At 45.8% G+C, this 17,608-nt stretch overlaps 1 protein-coding gene across 1 annotated transcript; it reads left to right on the top strand.

The window, feature by feature from the left end:
* The first annotated feature begins 4,775 nt into the window (after nucleotides 1-4,775).
* ADO (2-aminoethanethiol dioxygenase) lies at nucleotides 4,776-13,927 on the top strand. Its single transcript, XM_077455422.1, has one exon. The coding sequence runs from the start codon at nucleotides 5,124-5,126 to the stop codon at nucleotides 5,886-5,888; it is 765 nt and encodes a 254-aa protein (XP_077311548.1). The 5' UTR covers nucleotides 4,776-5,123; the 3' UTR covers nucleotides 5,889-13,927.
* Nucleotides 13,928-17,608: the final 3,681 nt, after the last annotated feature.

Here is a 17,608-nt window from a genome sequence, read left to right as displayed (position 1 = left end):
GTGTGAACGGTGACGTTAAGTCATGGATTGTGGAAACGAACTAGTGTCGGGTGATTGTATATAGTGTATATCACATTTACCACTGACTAATGCAGAGATGCAATGCAAGATCAGCTAAAAGTAGTTGGATCTGTATGTGTGTTATAATTAATCGAAATTAGTCGATTAAAAAAAATCGATCAAACACGAAAAATTTTAATCAGTAACAGCCCTAATATATATATATATATATATATATATATATATATATATATATATACACACACACAGTGGGGGTCCATCCATAGGGGACGCATGGGCAGCACCCCCACCCCCAGCAGTCACAAAAAAAAGTTTTAAAAAGGTCCCTTTACAAAAAAAAGGAAAGCGGAGCGTTTTTTGCGAGTCGGCAGTGCGCCGCTTTTACTGACAATTGCACAGTTGTGCAACGTGACTCCCAAACAAAATTGATGTTCTTTTTTTTCCCACAAATACAGCTTTCTTTTGGTGATATTTAATAACCTCTGCGGTTTTTATGTTTTGCGCTATAAACAAAAAAATAGCGACAATTTACTTTTTGCTATAATAAATATCCCCCAAAAATATATAAAAACAAAAAAGTGTGGCGCTTAGGTGGTAACAAACCACATGAACCAGTAAGGCACTAATTCAAGCAAAGAAAATTACATATACTTAAAAAAAAGAAAATATGTGTAAATTCCGTTATATATATCAAGAGATCTTACTCCCAGGTGGAAGAGTGCATGAACCTCATGCACACAAAAGGTTAAAGTAAATAAAATTAATTTAACATTTACAGTCCATCAAGTGAACGTCTAACAGTCCTTGAAATGTGTAATATCAATCACAATTCCAAACCTGAGGTGACGTAAAAAAAAGTTGAAATTCAACTTCTGATGTGTAGAATAATACCACCACCACCGTGATAAAGAAGGGGAGAGGAGGCTTACCAAATGACGTGGACTCAGAGGAAGGCTTGCGCCTCGAGTCATATGGGCCTGTAGGTTAGCAAACCAGATAATCATACATCTAGTGTGTAATCTCCCGCAAGTCTTCAGGTCATGAAATCATCCGTAGCGATCCTCCTATAGTGCTCATCCCACGAAAATAGGGGGCTCAGGTATCAAAGACCATGGAAGTAGAAAACTAGCATAGCGTGATACCATTTTAACATCCAATTTATTAAAAAATAATAATAAAATTACACTCACATTTGGTTCAATCGTAATAACATAATCAGAAAGTAGCGATGTCTGTAAGGGGGTCCACCCGATGCGTTTCAACTAAACAGTCGTCCTCTGGGGTGTGGACCCCCCAAACAGCATCACTTATAAGTACAAAATGACCCCAAAATAACCAATGACCCCGGAAGCACTGGGGTCATTTTGTACTTATAAGTGATGCTGTTTGGGGGGGGTCCAAAACCCAGAGGACAACTGTTTAGTTGAAACGCGTCAGATGGACCCCCTTACAGACATCACTACTTTCTGACTGGGGGGGGCTGTGTGTGACACAACACTGATCAACGCTCCTGATTACAGGGAGCGGTGACCAGTGACACTGTCACTAGATAGAACAGGGAGATGCTTGTTTACAATAGCATTTCCCTGTTCTTCCTCTCCGTGATATGATCGTGGGTATCCCCGCAAACATCGAGTCCGCGAGACCCGCGATCGTGCTCAAGAAGCTCCCGGCGGGCGCATGCAACCCACCTCTTAAAGGGCAACGTACAGGTATGTGATTATACGGTACGTGACATACAGGTACGTGACATACAGATGTGCCCTTTTGCCACAGTATATCTGCGTGAGGCGGTGGGGAAGTGGTTAAGTGCGCTGTGTTCGGGCACTGGACACAGTGCACTATGGGAAGTGCCTCGTTAATGCAATCACGAAATTGCAGAAGAGGCACTTCATTTGCAGGCTTTTGACCTGCTTTGCAGCGCAATCCAAAGTGCTAAACAGCTTTCACCTGTAGTATTACTATGGGCGGGAGCTTTGTTGTTCAGGCTAAGAGGTTACTTCCGGTTTCCCTGGGAAATCGGAAGTGACATCAGCAGTTTCGTGGAACGCACGGCCCGAGCGGAGCTGCCTGTAAGGTAAGTGAGGCTGTATATGATGGGGCACAGTGAGGCTGCATATGATGAGGCACAGTGAGGCTGCATATGATGGGGCACAGTGAGGCTGCATTTGATGGGGCACACTGAGGCTGCATATGATGGGGCACATTGAGGCTGCATTTGATGGGGCACAGTGAGGCTGCATTTGATGGGGCACAGTGAGGCTGCATATAATGGGGAAAAGTGAGGCTGCATTTGATGGGGCACAGTGAGGCTGCATATGATGGGGCACAGTGAGGCTGCATATGATGGGGCACAGTGAGGCTGCATATGATGGGGCACAGTGAGGCTGCATATAAATGGAAACAGTGAGGCTGCATTTGACGGGGCACAGTGAGGCTGCATTTGACGGGGCACAGTGAGGCTGCATTTGACGGGGCACAGTGAGGCTGCATTTGACGGGGCACAGTGAGGCTGCATATGATGGGCACACTGGCGGCATTCGATGCTGCACAAGATGGGCACAGTAGTTATATTTGATGGAACAGTGGCAGCATTTGATGGCACAGTGGGAGCATTTGATATGGCACAGTGGTTGCGCTTGCAGGGGGTTTTTTTCAGAATTTTTCAGTTTGTTTGCACCCCCCCAAAATTTGTATATGGAAATATATATATATATATATATATATATATATATATATATATATATATGTGGGGGGGGTGTGTACAGGGCCGGCTATATACTGTGTATATGGTATATATATATATGTATCTGGGGTGTGTACAGGGCCGGCTATATACTGTGTATATGAGATATATATATATATATATATATATATATATATATATATACACACACACACGTGGGGGGTGTGTACAGGGCCGGCTATATAATGTGTATATGGAAATATATATATGGTGTGGGGGGTGTGTACAGGGCAGACTGTACACTGTGTATATGGAAATATATATATATATGGTGTGGGGGTGTGTACAGGGCAGAATGTATACTGTGTATATGGAAATATATATATGGTGTGGGGGGTGTGTACAGGGCAGACTGTACACTGTGTATATGGAAATATATATATATATGGTGTGGGGGTGTGTACAGGCCAGAATGTATACTGTGTATATGGAAATATATATATGGTGTGGGGGGTGTGTACAGGGCAGACTGTACACTGTGTATATGGAAATATATATATATATATATATATATATATATATATATATATATATGGTGTGGGGGTGTGTACAGGGCAGAATGTATACTGTGTATATGGAAATATATATATATATATATATATATATATATATATGGTGTTGGGGGTGTGTAGCGGGCAGGCTATATACTGTGTATATGGAAATATATATATATGGTGTGGGGGGGGGGTGTAGCGGGCAGGCTATATACTGTGTATATGGAAATATATATATGGTGTGGGGGGGTGTGTACAGGGCAGAATGTATACTGTGTATATGAAAATATATATATGGTGTGGGGGGTGTGTGCACAGGGCAGACTGTATACTGTGTATATGGAAATATATATATATGGTGTTGGGGGTGTGTAGCGGGCAGGCTATATACTGTGTATATGGAAATATATATATGGTGTGGGGGGTGTGTACAGGGCAGACTGTATACTGTGTATATGGAAATATATATATGGTGTGGGGGGTGTGTACAGGGCAGACTGTATACTGTGTATATGGAAATATATATATATGGTGTGGGGGGTGTGTACAGGGCAGAATGTATACTGTGTATATGAAAATATATATATGGTGTGGGGGTGTGTGTACAGGGCAGACTGTATACTGTGTATATGGAAATATATATATATATGGTGTTGGGGGTGTGTAGAGGGCAGGCTATATACTGTGTATATGGAAATATATATATGGTGTGGGGGGGGGGTGTACAGGGCAGACTGTATACTGTGTATATGGAAATATATATATGGTGTGGGGGGTGTGTAGAGGGCCGGCTGTATACTGTGTATATGGAAATATATATATGGTGTGGGGGGTGTGTAGCGGGCAGGCTATATACTGTGTATATGGAAATATATATATGGTGTGGGGGGTGTGTAGAGGGCCGGCTATATACTGTGTATATGGAAATATATATATATGGTGTGGGGGGTGTGTACAGGGCAGAATGTATACTGTGTATATGAAAATATATATATGGTGTGGGGGGTTTGTACAGGGCAGACTGTATACTGTGTATATGGAAATATATATATATATATGGTGTTGGGGGTGTGTAGCGGGCAGGCTATATACTGTGTATATGGAAATATATATATATGGTGTGGGGGGTTTGTACAGGGCAGACTGTATACTGTGTATATGGAAATATATATATGGTGTTGGGGGTGTGTACAGGGCAGGCTGTATACTGCGTATATGGAAATATATATATATATATATATATATATATATATATATATATATATATATATATATATATATATGGTGTTGGGGGTGTGTAGCGGGCAGGCTATGTAACATTACACAGGCAGCGATTACAGCATGACATTGCCGTTCAACTCCTGAAAAAACACAGAGCAATGTCAAAGTCAATGGACTTTAGCACAAATCATTTGAACGGTCCTCCCAGTACGGCCCCTCCTCTTTGGGCTCGCACGCACAGGCAGCCGCGGGGCACGCTGGGAGTTGTAGTCCTCCTCTTTCTCTACCCCCCACATTAGTCGGACAGATGGCCCCCGGGGACGTGCTGTCCATCTGTAGCGGGTACAAAGAGAGATTTCCGAGCGGGGAGTTCCGGGAAGAGGACTGTACGAGCACGTACAGAGGGGGCCGTCCATTTGGAGAGCCTGGTGTGGACTACAAGTCCCAGAGTGCAGCGCGGCGGGTAAAACGCAGGTCGGGGAGACGTACGCTCGCTATTTGCATGAATGGGTGTCGGAGGATGTTCCCGGAGTGAATGAGGGAGCGGAGCGCTAGGGGAATATCCATCCGCCATCAGGCGCTCCTGGCCCCGGGAGCCGGGCAGTACGGGGAGCCGATAGACGCCGCTCGGCAGGACGGAGATGCCTCGGGACGATATGACCTCCCCGCTCATCCAGAGGATCGCCCGCCAGGCTTTGCTGACTTTCCGCGGCCTGGGCTCGGCCGATCCCGGGAAGGGCTTCTCGGAGAACCAGGCGCAGCTCCGGAAGCTGATGAGTGAGATCCGAGCCGAGGACCTGAAGATCCGGCCGCGGAAGAACAAGGCGGCCACCCCGCCGATCTCCGTCCCGCACAACCCGCCCGTCACCTACATGCACATCTGCGAGACGGACGCCTTCAGTATGGGGGTGTTCCTCCTGAAAGGCGGCACCAGCATCCCTCTGCACGACCACCCGGGGATGCACGGCATGCTCAAGGTGCTGTACGGCAAGGTGCGCATCATGGGCTTCGACAAAATGGAGGCGCCCGCAGACCCGCCGCCCCCGCCGCAACCCTACCAGAGGAGCTCGGTGCTCCGGGCCGCCCTGCGCTCCAGCGGGGACTACGGGGACGGCAGCCCGCCCTGCCTGCTCAGCCCGCACCGGGATAACCTGCACCAGATCAGCGCCGTGGACGGGCCCGCCGCCTTCCTGGACATCCTGGCTCCCCCCTACGACCCGGACGATGGCCGGGACTGTCACTACTACAAGCTGCTGCCGGAGCACACCGAGCCCGGGGGGGAGGGAGCCCAGCAGGCGGCTGAGGACGGAGTGCACCCCCGGGAGGTGTGGCTGCTGGAGATCCCCCAACCCGATGAGTTCTGGTGTGGTGGAGAGCCCTACCCGGGGCCCAAAGTCTCTATGTGACCTCCTATCTCCACCAATCGCAGAGCCTGGACAGTCATGGGGGGCTCACTGACCCCACCTCCACTGGGGTCACCTCTTCCACCAATCATAGCTGGGTTTGCAGAAACCCCCCCCCCCCACAACAAAGATCTGTCATCCAGGGAGATGGGGGGTACCCCTGCCACTTGTGGGGTCACCATTGTTCCCCACCAGTCACACCTGAGACTGCAGAGACCCCCTACAGAACACTGCTCTGTCATCAGGAGAGGTGAAGCCCCCTGCCGCAAATGGGGTCGACCATTGTCCCCACACCTTTTCCACCAAACACAGCTGGGAACGTCCTACAGAAAACTGATCTGCCAAGTGGAGAGGTCAAGACCCCTGCCGCTAATAGGGTCACCACCCCCCCCCCCCCCCCTCCAACTTTTCCACCAAACACTGCAGGGACGCCCTACAGAACGCTAATCTGCCAAGTGGAAAGGTCAAGACCCCTGCTGCTAAAAGGGTCACCATTTCCCCCCCCCCCACCTTTTCCACCAAGCACAGCTGGGACTGCAGGGGCCCCCTACAGAACACTGATCTGTCAAATGGAGAGGTGAAGACCCCTGCCACTAATGGGGTCACAATTCCCCCCCCCCCACCCCAAATTTCCACCAAACACAGCTGGGGCTGCAGGGACGCCCTACAGAACACTGCTCTGTCATCAGGAGAGGTAAAGACCCCTGTCGCTAATGGGATCACCATTCGCCCCCATCTTTTCCACCAAACACAGCTGGGACCTCCTACAGAACATGGGTTTGTCATCGCGGGGATGGGACCCCTGTCGCTAATAGGGCCATTAAAGCGGGAGTCCGCGTTTTTTTTTAAAAGCCAGCAGCTACAAACACTGCAGCTTCTGACTTTTAAAATAGTGACACTTACCTGTCCAGCGCGCCCGTGATGTCGGCACCCGAAGCCGATCTCTCGATCGTCTCTCGGGTGCTGCCGCCGCCATCTTGGGTATGGGAATCAGGAAGTGGAGCCTTTCGGCCTCATTTCCCGGTTCCCTACTGCGCATGCGCGAGTCGCACTGCGCAATAAGGATGGACCCGCTGCCTCTGGGATCTGTGTGTTTCCCAGCAGGCAGCGGGGGACTTTCGGAAAGGGGCGTAATCTACGCCCCTTTCCGCAGAGAGCTATCCCGGAAGTGGGTGCAGATACCTGTACTGTACAGGTACCTGCACCCCCTCCCCCCTGAAAGGTGCCAATTGTGGCGCAGGAGGGGGGGGAGGATTCCAATGAGCGGAAGGTCCACGTTAGGGTGGACCTCCGCTTTAATGCGCGTTACCGCTTTGCCATTCATAGCTGGAATTGCAATGACTCCTGACAGAATACCGGCCCATCCTTAGCAGCGATAGGATCATTTGGGGTCATGATCATGCCTGCCTCTTCAACCAACCACAGCTAGGACTGCAGAGACCCCCTACAGGACACTACTCTGACATGGGGATAGGTGGGGCTCCCCCAACCCCCTTTCACTACAGAGGTACCCATCATACCCACATCCTCCATTCACAGCTGGGGCTGATAATGGTTGGTTATCGGGAGAGATGGGGCCCACTTACCCTGCCAGTGCGACGGTAACCATCGCCCCCACCAGCATTCGCAAACTTCTGGACAGCAATTGGGAGCGATGGGTCCAGTAAGGTAACCATCGCCCACACCTCTTCCACTAGTCAAAGCTGAGACGTCTGTCATCAGGATAGACGGGGCCCACTGGCTCCTACTGATACTAGGGTCACCAGTGCCCCACCTCTTCCACCAATCGCAGTAGGGACTGCAGAGACCGCTGATAGAAAATTGACCCATTATCATAGGAGATGGGCCCACTGGTCACAGGGTCTGACTCCTGCCGCTAGGGGCACCGTCACCACCCCTATTTCCACCAATCACAGATGGGACTGCAGAGACCTCTGATAGCTGGTCAGTCTTTAGGAGAGATGGGCCCACTGCCCCCCGGGTCTCTTCCACTGCCCCCAGGGTCACAAGCCCCTCCCACCCCTTCAACCAATCACAGCTGGAACTTTAGAAATCCCTCACAATTAGTCTACCAACTAAGGGCAAAACCAGTTGGTCATCAAGAAATGGGCCCACTGACTCCTCCCACTAGGGTAATGATTATCCTCCACCTCTTTTACAAATCACAGCCGGGGGTGCAGAGAGCCTTAACAGCACACTGGTCAGCCCTCTGTAGAGCTGGCCTCACTGCCACTGAGATCACCATCCCCTCCCCCCTAAAAATTAGTCATCCATAGAGATGGACCCACTGCCCCCAGGGACTGACCCCCTACTGCTAGGCTCAAGATCTCCCCATCTCTTCCACCAATCATAGCTGAGACTGCGGACACCTAGTCTGAGGCCAAACCTTATCAGTTATAGGCAAAGAAGAGTCAAAGGTTATAATTGCCCCGCTTCTTCTCAGCTCTCTACCACTGCCACCAGGGTTAGCCCCTCACACCACCTTTTTCACAAATCACAGCAAGGACTGGGAAGACCACCTAATACTTGGCTTGCTGGTCATTCATCAGAAGGGACGGGCCTGACACCCCCCCCCCCCCCCCCAAAAAAGTCTTACCCTTGCTGCCAAGGTCAAGATTGCTCCGCCTCCACAACGAGGCTCCTGTGTAATCTGTGTGGTTGATAGCGGTTAGAGGAGAAAACCTGAAAGATGCAGCGGAACCTCTTTGAAAGTCAAGTTGGGGTCCCTGTTCTTCAAACCCAATCCATAACTCCTTAACGTTTTATCCTACAGATTATCCAGCTGCTGCAGAGCCTCCAGCTCCGGACCTGTACTATACCATGTCACCTTTCACAGATGCTGCTGAGCCACCTTGTGTCTTGGCCCATCATTACCATGGCTTTCTGTGACCACAGAAGTAACATTTAAACGCTGCCTTCATCTACAGGCTTTACTTTTGAAATTTTTTTTTTTGTGTGTGTGCCAGTGCTGCCAAAGTCCGAACGTTTGCGGGACGCTTTTTGCTGTGGGCTGCTTCCCTACACCCTAAAGGCTGCCACTTCTCCTGTCACTAGACTTTGCACAGCAGTCTGTCATATTTCAAAGCCATACTGATCGCTTTTTAACTTTTTTTTTTTTTTTTCTCCCAAGTATGTGAGCAGATCTACAGAGCGACAATTCCTCACTGTTAATTTATTTGAAACTTTTTGACTGTTTACATCTGTTGTAGGTGACACTAATCTCAGATTCTGTGTACATTGCGCTGTGCTCCTGCTATTTCCGTAGTTCTGGGATGGCCATCGTAGTTCTATACAGACATATGCTTGTTTATTAGATCGGGAAGTGTTCTTGCATATGAAGTGCTAGGCTTCTCATATCTTTTTAGTTCAGGGTTAGAACTGATGTATAGGCCACTATAAATAGCATTGCGGTGGTCTCTGCTTTTGTATGAAACGCGGCCTCTTGCTTCCTGCCATTTTCCTGTATTGTATGATTGTTTAGAATGGGTGTTTTGGTTTTAAAAATCAAAAACAACGTTCGCTCATTTCTCAGTATATAGTGTCTCAGGTTGACTTTTCTCTCTAGGGGGGAGATTTTTAACTCTAAAGATCCATTGACTGACGATATCCTTTTAAGAAGTGACATTCCGCCTGTTTCCTTTGTATTGTTATTCATTAAGTCCACTGTTTATGCTGTGTAATGGGTTGTGTACGTGTGTTCTGCAACGGCCTGACCGCTTACCACCAAACCTTCCATTTCCAGATTCCTTCGTCAAAGTATATCTCCAATTGGTTGACCACTATGATCTATATATAACTTTTTTTTTTTTCGATGAAAAATATTGGAATCCTGTAATTGTCTTTTCTATTAATGATGCTAACATGCATTTATCTTTCCCATTGTATAGTATTTATGAAGTTAGAGTAAATTAGATTTGTTACTCCATTCAAAATGTGTTTTTTTTTTTTTTTTTTTTATAAAGAATGGTTAGAACATTTCAGGTTTGTGTTGGTGGCGATGTCTTGTTGGAGAACCGCACTGCATGGCAGGATGTCAGGGATGATGCACCCCACTGGGATAAGAGACGTTGGAAAAAAAAAATGAACTTGGGGCTTGCTTACTTTGTTTTTGGAATTTACATTTGCTCATGCGCGCGGCAATTTGGCTCGTACAGCAAATTATATCTTTTTTGGGTGCAAGGGAGGCACAACTTGCTGACAGCAGCCTGTCAAGATCAATGACATGCAAAAAATAAATGGTGGCTGGACGCTGTTCCAGATTGTATTCACACTAAGACCCCTTTCACACTGGGGGCATTTTGCAGGCATTAAACCATAGGGTTAAAAATGGCGCCTACAAACTGCCCTAAAACAGCTGCTCCATTCACTCCAGTGTGAAAGCCTGAGGGCTTTTACACTGGAGCGTTGCGCTGGCAGGGCGTCAGAAAAAGTCCTGCCAGCAGCTTCTTTGGAGCGGTGAACGCTCAGCTCCTTCCCATTGAAATCTTAAAACCGCCCCACTAGCGGCCGAATAGTGCCGCTAAAACGCCAGTAAAGCGGAGCTAAAAGTAGCACCGCTGACGCTGTTGGCACAATGTGAAAGGGGTCTTGAGGCATATGCATTCAGGGAAATATACCCTGAACACAGGAGTTTGCTTTCATGGCATATGGCCTTAAACCAAAGTATTGCGCAGAACAGCGTTCAGTCACATACAGCTGTCATTCATTGGTTCATGGCACCTGTGCCTTCCTTGTGCACAGAAATTCCAGGTTTTTACACCACAGGCCATACCACATGTGCATGAGCCTTAGACCCCTTTCACACTGAGGGGTTTTAGCACTAGAACTAGCCTCTAAAATAGCGCCTGAAATCCGCCTCCCATTCATTAGTGTGACTTTTCACACTGTGGCGGTGCGCTTGTGGGATGTTGGGAAAAGTTCTGCAAGCAGCATCTTTGTGGTGGTTTTGGAACGCTGTATATAGCACTCCCAAGACGTCTTGCCCATTGAAATGAATGGGCAGCGCTTCAGAAACGCTGCAACATGGGCGCTTTTAACCCCTCCTTTGGGGTGCTAAATGTAAATGGAGCAACGCTTTAGCGCTGCCGCGGCTCAGTGTGAAAGGTGTCTTGAAGTGCAAGTTCACCTTTTAGGCTCGGTTCACACTGGTGCAATTCCGGACATCGCATTGCTGTGCAGATCACATGCGATGTGAATTCAGCTATGCACACTGCATGGCTGAATTTGCATCGCATTCATATTAAATATATATCTATTATTTTTTTTTTTTTTTTTTTTGTCTGTGCCAGAATCGGATCGCGTGTTTACACCCATACAATTTGATTCCTGTCCAAATTCGCAGTTCATAATGCGATCTGCGAACCGATCTGGGGATGTCATTAACTTTGTTTTGACACCCGCAGTAATTCCTAGAATGAAGTGTGAACTGGCTGCTAGTCGGGTGTGATGTGGGAACCCACACTGGATTCGCAGGGTCTCCCGCATCACACCAGTGTGAACTGAGCCTGAATGAAAACTGTAAGGTGACCTTATATAAACCTCTCCCCATCCCGCTCTGTCCCACTTATTCCCGCTCTGTCCCACTTATTCCCGCTCTGTCCCACTTTTTCCCACTCTGTCCCACTTGTTCCCGCTCTGTCCCACTTGTTCCCGCTCTGTCAGGCACTGGAATGCCGATTCACTGTTCCGGGGATTTGAAATCCTCCTGGCTTTCTATCCTCTCAGCACTGACAGGACAGGCTAGATGGATTCTGATTGGTCAGCACAGTCCATGTAATGGTGCTGACCAATTAGAATGCCTCTTGTTCGTACAAGTTGAGATGTACGGAAAGAAGATTAAGCTGCAGGGATTTCTAATCCCCCCAAACCGGTGAAGTGGTGTTCTGATCCATTATAAAGCGGGATCACAGGACTACAGTACAGCTGGTCTGGGGGGGGTGGGGAGGTGATCCAGTGTATTGATCGCTTTAGAGATTTTCTGGAAAGGTGAACTTAAATCAATGGAAACTTCTTAAAGAGGGATTCCGCCCAAAAAAATATTAAAAGCCAGCAGCTATAAATACTACAGCTGCTGACTTTTAATAAATGGACACTCACCTGTCCCGGGTTCCAGCGATGCCGAGGCCGATCGACCGCTCGGGCCTCGGCTGCTGCCGCCGCCATTCGAGGTGAGGGAATCAGGAAGTAAAACGAATCGGCTTCACTTCCCGGTTCCCTACTGCGCATGCGCGAGCCGCTCAATAGGAAATCTCCGCGCTGTCACTGGGACCCGTGTGTGTCCCAGCAGACAGCGCGGCAGGGCAGGAAATGGCGTAGACTCCCGTGGGAGTCTATGCCCGGAAGTGGGTGAAAATACCTGTCTTTGACAGGTATCTCCACCCCCCTCCCCCCTGAAAGGTGTCAATTGTGACACCGGAGGGGGGGTTCCGATCAGCGGAGGTTCCACTTTAGGGTGGAATCCCGCTTTAAAGTCTGTACCTTGATGAATGAAACTGTAGATGAGTAAAATGGAGAGAGGTTAGAACTATGGCCTGAATTACTCATTTTAGTCAAGTGTTTTTATTGCTGTCTGTCCATTTTCTTAGTTTTATAGAATTCCTATCCTTAGCCACTTCAGCCCCAGAAGATTTTACCCCCCTTCCTGACCAGAGCACTTTTTACAATTTGGCACTGCATCACTTTAACTGATAATTGTGTGGTCTTGCGTCCTTTTTTTTTTTTTTTTTCCCCCACAAATCGAGCTTTCTTTTGGTTCTATTTGATCACCGAAAATTTTGAAAAACAAAAAACAATATTTTTAAATTTTTGCTATATTATCTCCCATTTTATTTTTTAAACAAATTTCTTCATTAATTTAGGCCGATATATATTCTTCTACATATTTTTTATTAAAAAAATCACAATAAGTGTATATTGATTGGTTTGCACAAAAGTTTTATAGCGTCTACAAACTATGGGAAAGATTTATGGCCCCTTTTTGTATTAATACTAGCAATTTTTAACGGTATTGCAATGGACAGATCGGGCACTTTTGACAAATGTTTGGCGCCATTGACATTTATACAGTGATCAATGCTATAAAATGCACTGCTTAGTGTGTAAATGTCACTGGCAGGGGAGGGGTTAAAGTGAAAGTAAACCCATCAATTTAAACAGTTAAAAAAAAAAAGGCATGTTGGGAAAGCTAACTGCACATTGGCTGTGCTCTCAGCCAAACTCAAACCATCCAATGGCTGGTGTCATAACGAATCACATGTGCAGCACCACAGCAGTTGAAGGTTAAACAGAGGCAAAGATGACAGCTTCCTTGGCTGAAAATGGTAGGGGAGTTTACTTCCACTTTAACACTAGGGGGCGATCATATGTGTGTTCTAACTGTTTGGGGGATAGGACTGAGTAGGAGAGGAGACATATCGCTGTTCCTAATTACTAGGAACCAACAACATGTCTCCCCTCCTCTGACAGCACAGGGATTTGTGTGTTTTACACACACAAATTCCCGTGCGTGGCCAACGGCGATAGCAACTGGCCACGCATCTTGTCCCCCGCCATGCAGCACGCACCCCCTGGTGGCCGAAAAGGGCAAGGACGTACCCATATGGCATTTCACCCCGAAGAGCCAGTCGGAAATCGCTTAAGCTAGGCATACATATAAAGATTTTTGGGCTGACTAAGAAGTCCATCCATCTGCACTTGACGACAGCTATTGTATTTTGATAGTCGGCACCCTCCGCTGTCTGAATACCTGAACAGTGACTGCAGATGGGTGGACTTTTCCTCTGCCCTGCACCTTTTATTATCTCAATGGAAGTTTGGTGTTGGCTGGGTTACCCATGGCTTGAATTTTTTTTTTACCAATTCACAGAAATTAACTAAAATTTAAGCCATGTATGGCCAGTTTTATCCAATGGCGTGATGAATGGGGAGAGGAAATCTCCTTATTGGGGACACAGACGGCAAGAAAAGCCAACAGAGGTTCTATCTCTATCATATTACATACAGTATATAACCAGTAGTAAGTTTTTTTTGGCTGGAGTATCGTTTATAAGAATAAAAATAAATTTTTTTATTTTTATTTTTTTTCATTAGCTATACAAAAAAAGATTTAAAGCTGCATATTGTTTTAATCTGCTTGTTAAATCATTCTTTAGGTATATTACATTTTGGATTGCAAGTGGACTTTTATTTTATTTTTTGTTTTAAAGAATTGCAAAAGTATTCTTCCAAGCTTCAATGTAACTTAAACACCTGTTGATTTCTATTCTGTTACTACATTTCACGAACTATGTATAAATGTATTTTTTCTGCAAAAACTATTGGAGCCTTATTTTGTCTATAGAGCAATGTACATACTTCTTAAAGAATAAGTGCAATTTTAAAAACACCCTCGCAGTCTTAATATACAAACAGTGGGTTAATTTGGCACAATCTGCAGAAGAGATAAACATGGGAGCGGGACCATTAAATAGGGAAATTAATCAAGTCCATGACGGAATGTCCATGTAAGACTATTAGATGTGCTTTGTTCCTGTTTTTCTGTTCCAGAGTTTCTACTAAGGGTAGCAATTCAGACGTTTGATGAGTTAAAATCATAATGGAAACTCTCACTAATGAGCAGTATTAAACAGCAGATATTGGGGTCATCCGCACTGTCCCGGGGTCTGCCTGGTGTTGGCTGGAATGCTTGTGTAATTGTCAGTTATCCGGTTGCACTGGTGGAGCCCAGCACTCCCGGAAGGCTGGGACAGGGATCGGCTATGCACAGGAGCACAGCAAGGTGACGTCACTTCCTGGTACAGGGTCAGTGGGGAGGTGCACACATTCGGAGCATGCATGCTCCTTTCTCAGGCTCTGTATATTGACCTAGCAGGCAACTTTAAAAAAAAAGAATCCTGATGTGTCCCTGTTGTCACCAGATCTTGGAATTTTTAGAAGTTCTGCAAAATTAAAACTAATTTCATGGCTACTACTTGCTGTAGCCTAAAAAAAAAAAAAAAAAACACACACATTATATATATATATATATATATATATATATATATATATATATATATATTACACACACAGTTGTGCTCACAGGTTTATACTCTGACAGAATTTATGATTTCTTGTCCATTGTTCAGAGAATATGAATGATAAAACAAAAACATTTCTTTCACTCATGGTTAGTGTTTGGCTGAAGCCATTTATTATAAATCAACTGTCTTTTTAAATCATAATTACAACAGAAACTACCCAAATGACCCTGATCAAAAGTTTACATACCCCTGTTCTTCCATGTATGGCTCCCTTTAACATCAAGGACAAGTATTTTATGAACGAGGCTCTTTATCTTCTTAGATGGTAAAGCTCATCATTCCTCTCGGCAAAAAGCCTCCAGTTCCTGTAAATTCTTGGGCTGTCTTGCATGAACTGCACATTTTGAGATCCTCCCAGAGCAGCTCAATGATATTGAGGTCAGGAGACTTGAGATGCCCACTCCAGAACCTTCACTTTATTCTGATGTAGCCAATAACAGATCGACCATTGGCCTTGTGTTTTGGGTCATTGTCATGTTGGAATGTCCAAGTACATCCCATGTGTAGCTTCCTGGCTGATAAATACAAATGTTCCTCCAGTATTTTTTTGATAACATACCGCATTTGTCTTACCATGAATTTTGATCAGATTTCCTGTGCTGTTGTAGCTCACACATCCCCAAAACATCAGCGACCCACCTCCGTGTTTCACAGTAGGAATGGTGGACCTTTCATCATAGGCCTTGTTTACTCCTTTCCAAATGTAGTGTTTATGTTTGTGGCCAAAAAGGGAAAAATTTTGGGCTCATCACTCCAAATGACTTTGTGCCAGAAGGTTTGAGGCTTGTCTCTGCTGTTTGGCATATTGTAAACGAGATCCTTTGTGGCATTTGCGTAGTAATGGCTTTCTTCTGGTGACTTGCCCATGCAGCCCATCTTCAAATCCTCAAAAGCCTCCTTATTGTGCATCTTGAAGCAGCCACACCGCATGTTTTCAGAGAGTCCTGTATATCACCTGAAGTTATTTGTGGGTTTTTCTTTGCATCCTGAAAAATTTTCCTGGCAGTTGTGGCTGAAATTTTAGTTGGTCTACCTGACCGTGGTTTGGTTTCAACAGAACCCCATATTTTCCACTTCTTGATTAGAGTTTGAACACTGCTGATTGGCATTCTCAATTCCTTGGATATCTTTTTATATCCCTTTCCTGTTTTTTATACAGTTCGACTACCTTTTTCCTGCAGATCCTTTAACAATTTTTTTTTGCTTTCCCGTGGCTCAGAATCCAGAAACGTCAGTGCAGCACTGGATGAAAGATACAAGGGTCTGTCAGGACTCCCAGAAAATCATTGACCTTTTTATATGCACACTAATTACAAGCAAACAGATCACGGGTGAGGCTGGTTACCTTCTAATAGCCGTTCAAACCCCTTTTTTGTCGACTTGTGTGCATGTTATCAGGCCAAAACCACCAGGGTATGTAAACTTTTGATCAGGGTTATTTGGGTAGTTTCTGTTGTGATTATGATTTAAAAAGAGTAAACACAGTTGAATGATAATAAATGGCGTGAAAAACTTTTTTGTGTTTATCATTCCTATTCTCTGAAAAATAGCCAAGAAATCATTCATTCTGGCAGGGTATGTAAACTTATGAGCACAACCGTGTGTGTAATATAAATATATGTGTGTGTATAAATATATATATATATATATATATATATATATTCGCACAGAAGTGAGTACACCCCTCATATTTTTGTAAATATTTTCTTCTAATTTTACATGTGACAACACTGAAGTAATGACACTTTGATAAAGTAGTGAGTGTACAGCTTGTATAACATTGTAAATTTGCTGTTTCCTCAAAATAACTCAACACACAGCCATTAATGTCAAAACTGCTGGCAATAAAAGTGAGTACACCCCTAGTGAAAATGTTCAAATTGGACCCAAATTGTCAATATTTTGTGTGACCATTTTTTTCCAGCGCTGCCTTAACCTTCTTGGGCATGGAGTTCAGCAGAGCGCCACATGTTGCCACTGGAGTCCTCTTCCACTCCTCCATGACGACGTCACAGAGCTGGTGGATGTTAGAGATCTTGTGCTCTTTCACCTTCTGTTTGAGGATGCCCCACAGCTGCTCATCAGGGGTTAGGTCTGGAGACATGCTTGGCCAGTCTATCACCTTTACCCTCAACTTCTTTAGCAAGGCAGTGGTCGTCTTGGAGGTGCGCCAAAAAAGGTGTTATCGGAATTTGGCCGATAACAGAAAAGGGTGCCGAAAATGAATGATAAAACATAACATGGGTGCTCTAATATGTTCTTGCTGTGTTTGGGGTCATTATTATGTGGAATACTGCCCTGCTGGCCCAGTCTCCGAAGGGACGGGATCATGCTCTGCTTCAGTATATCACAGTACATGTTGGCATTCATGGTTCCCTCAATGAACTGTAGCTCCCCAGTGTCGGTAGCACTCATGCAGCCCCAAACCATGACACTCCCACCACCATGTTTGCCTGTAGGCAAGACACTTGTCTTTGTGCTCCTCACCTGGTTGCCACCACACACGGTTGACACCATATGAACCGAATAAGTTTATCTTGGTCATGGTTAGGACATGGTTCCAGTAATCCATGTCCTTAGTCTGCTTGTCTTCCACAAACTGTTTGCGGGCTTCCTTCTGGGAACGACAGATATGTGGACCAATTT

This window comes from Lithobates pipiens, unplaced genomic scaffold (genome assembly GCF_037356315.1).
Source record: "Lithobates pipiens isolate NorthernLeopardFrog02 unplaced genomic scaffold, aLitPip1_a1.2 Scaffold_25, whole genome shotgun sequence".
In the NCBI taxonomy this organism is placed as follows: Eukaryota; Metazoa; Chordata; class Amphibia; order Anura; family Ranidae; genus Lithobates; species Lithobates pipiens.
The sequence above is the reverse complement of the archived record's forward strand: the minus strand, read 5'-3'. Positions and strand labels throughout refer to the sequence as shown.

Coding starts and splice junctions, on each gene's coding strand:
- ADO (XM_077455422.1), top strand. CDS start 5,124: ATGCCTCGGGACGATATGACCTCCCCGCTCATCCAGAGGATCGCCCGC.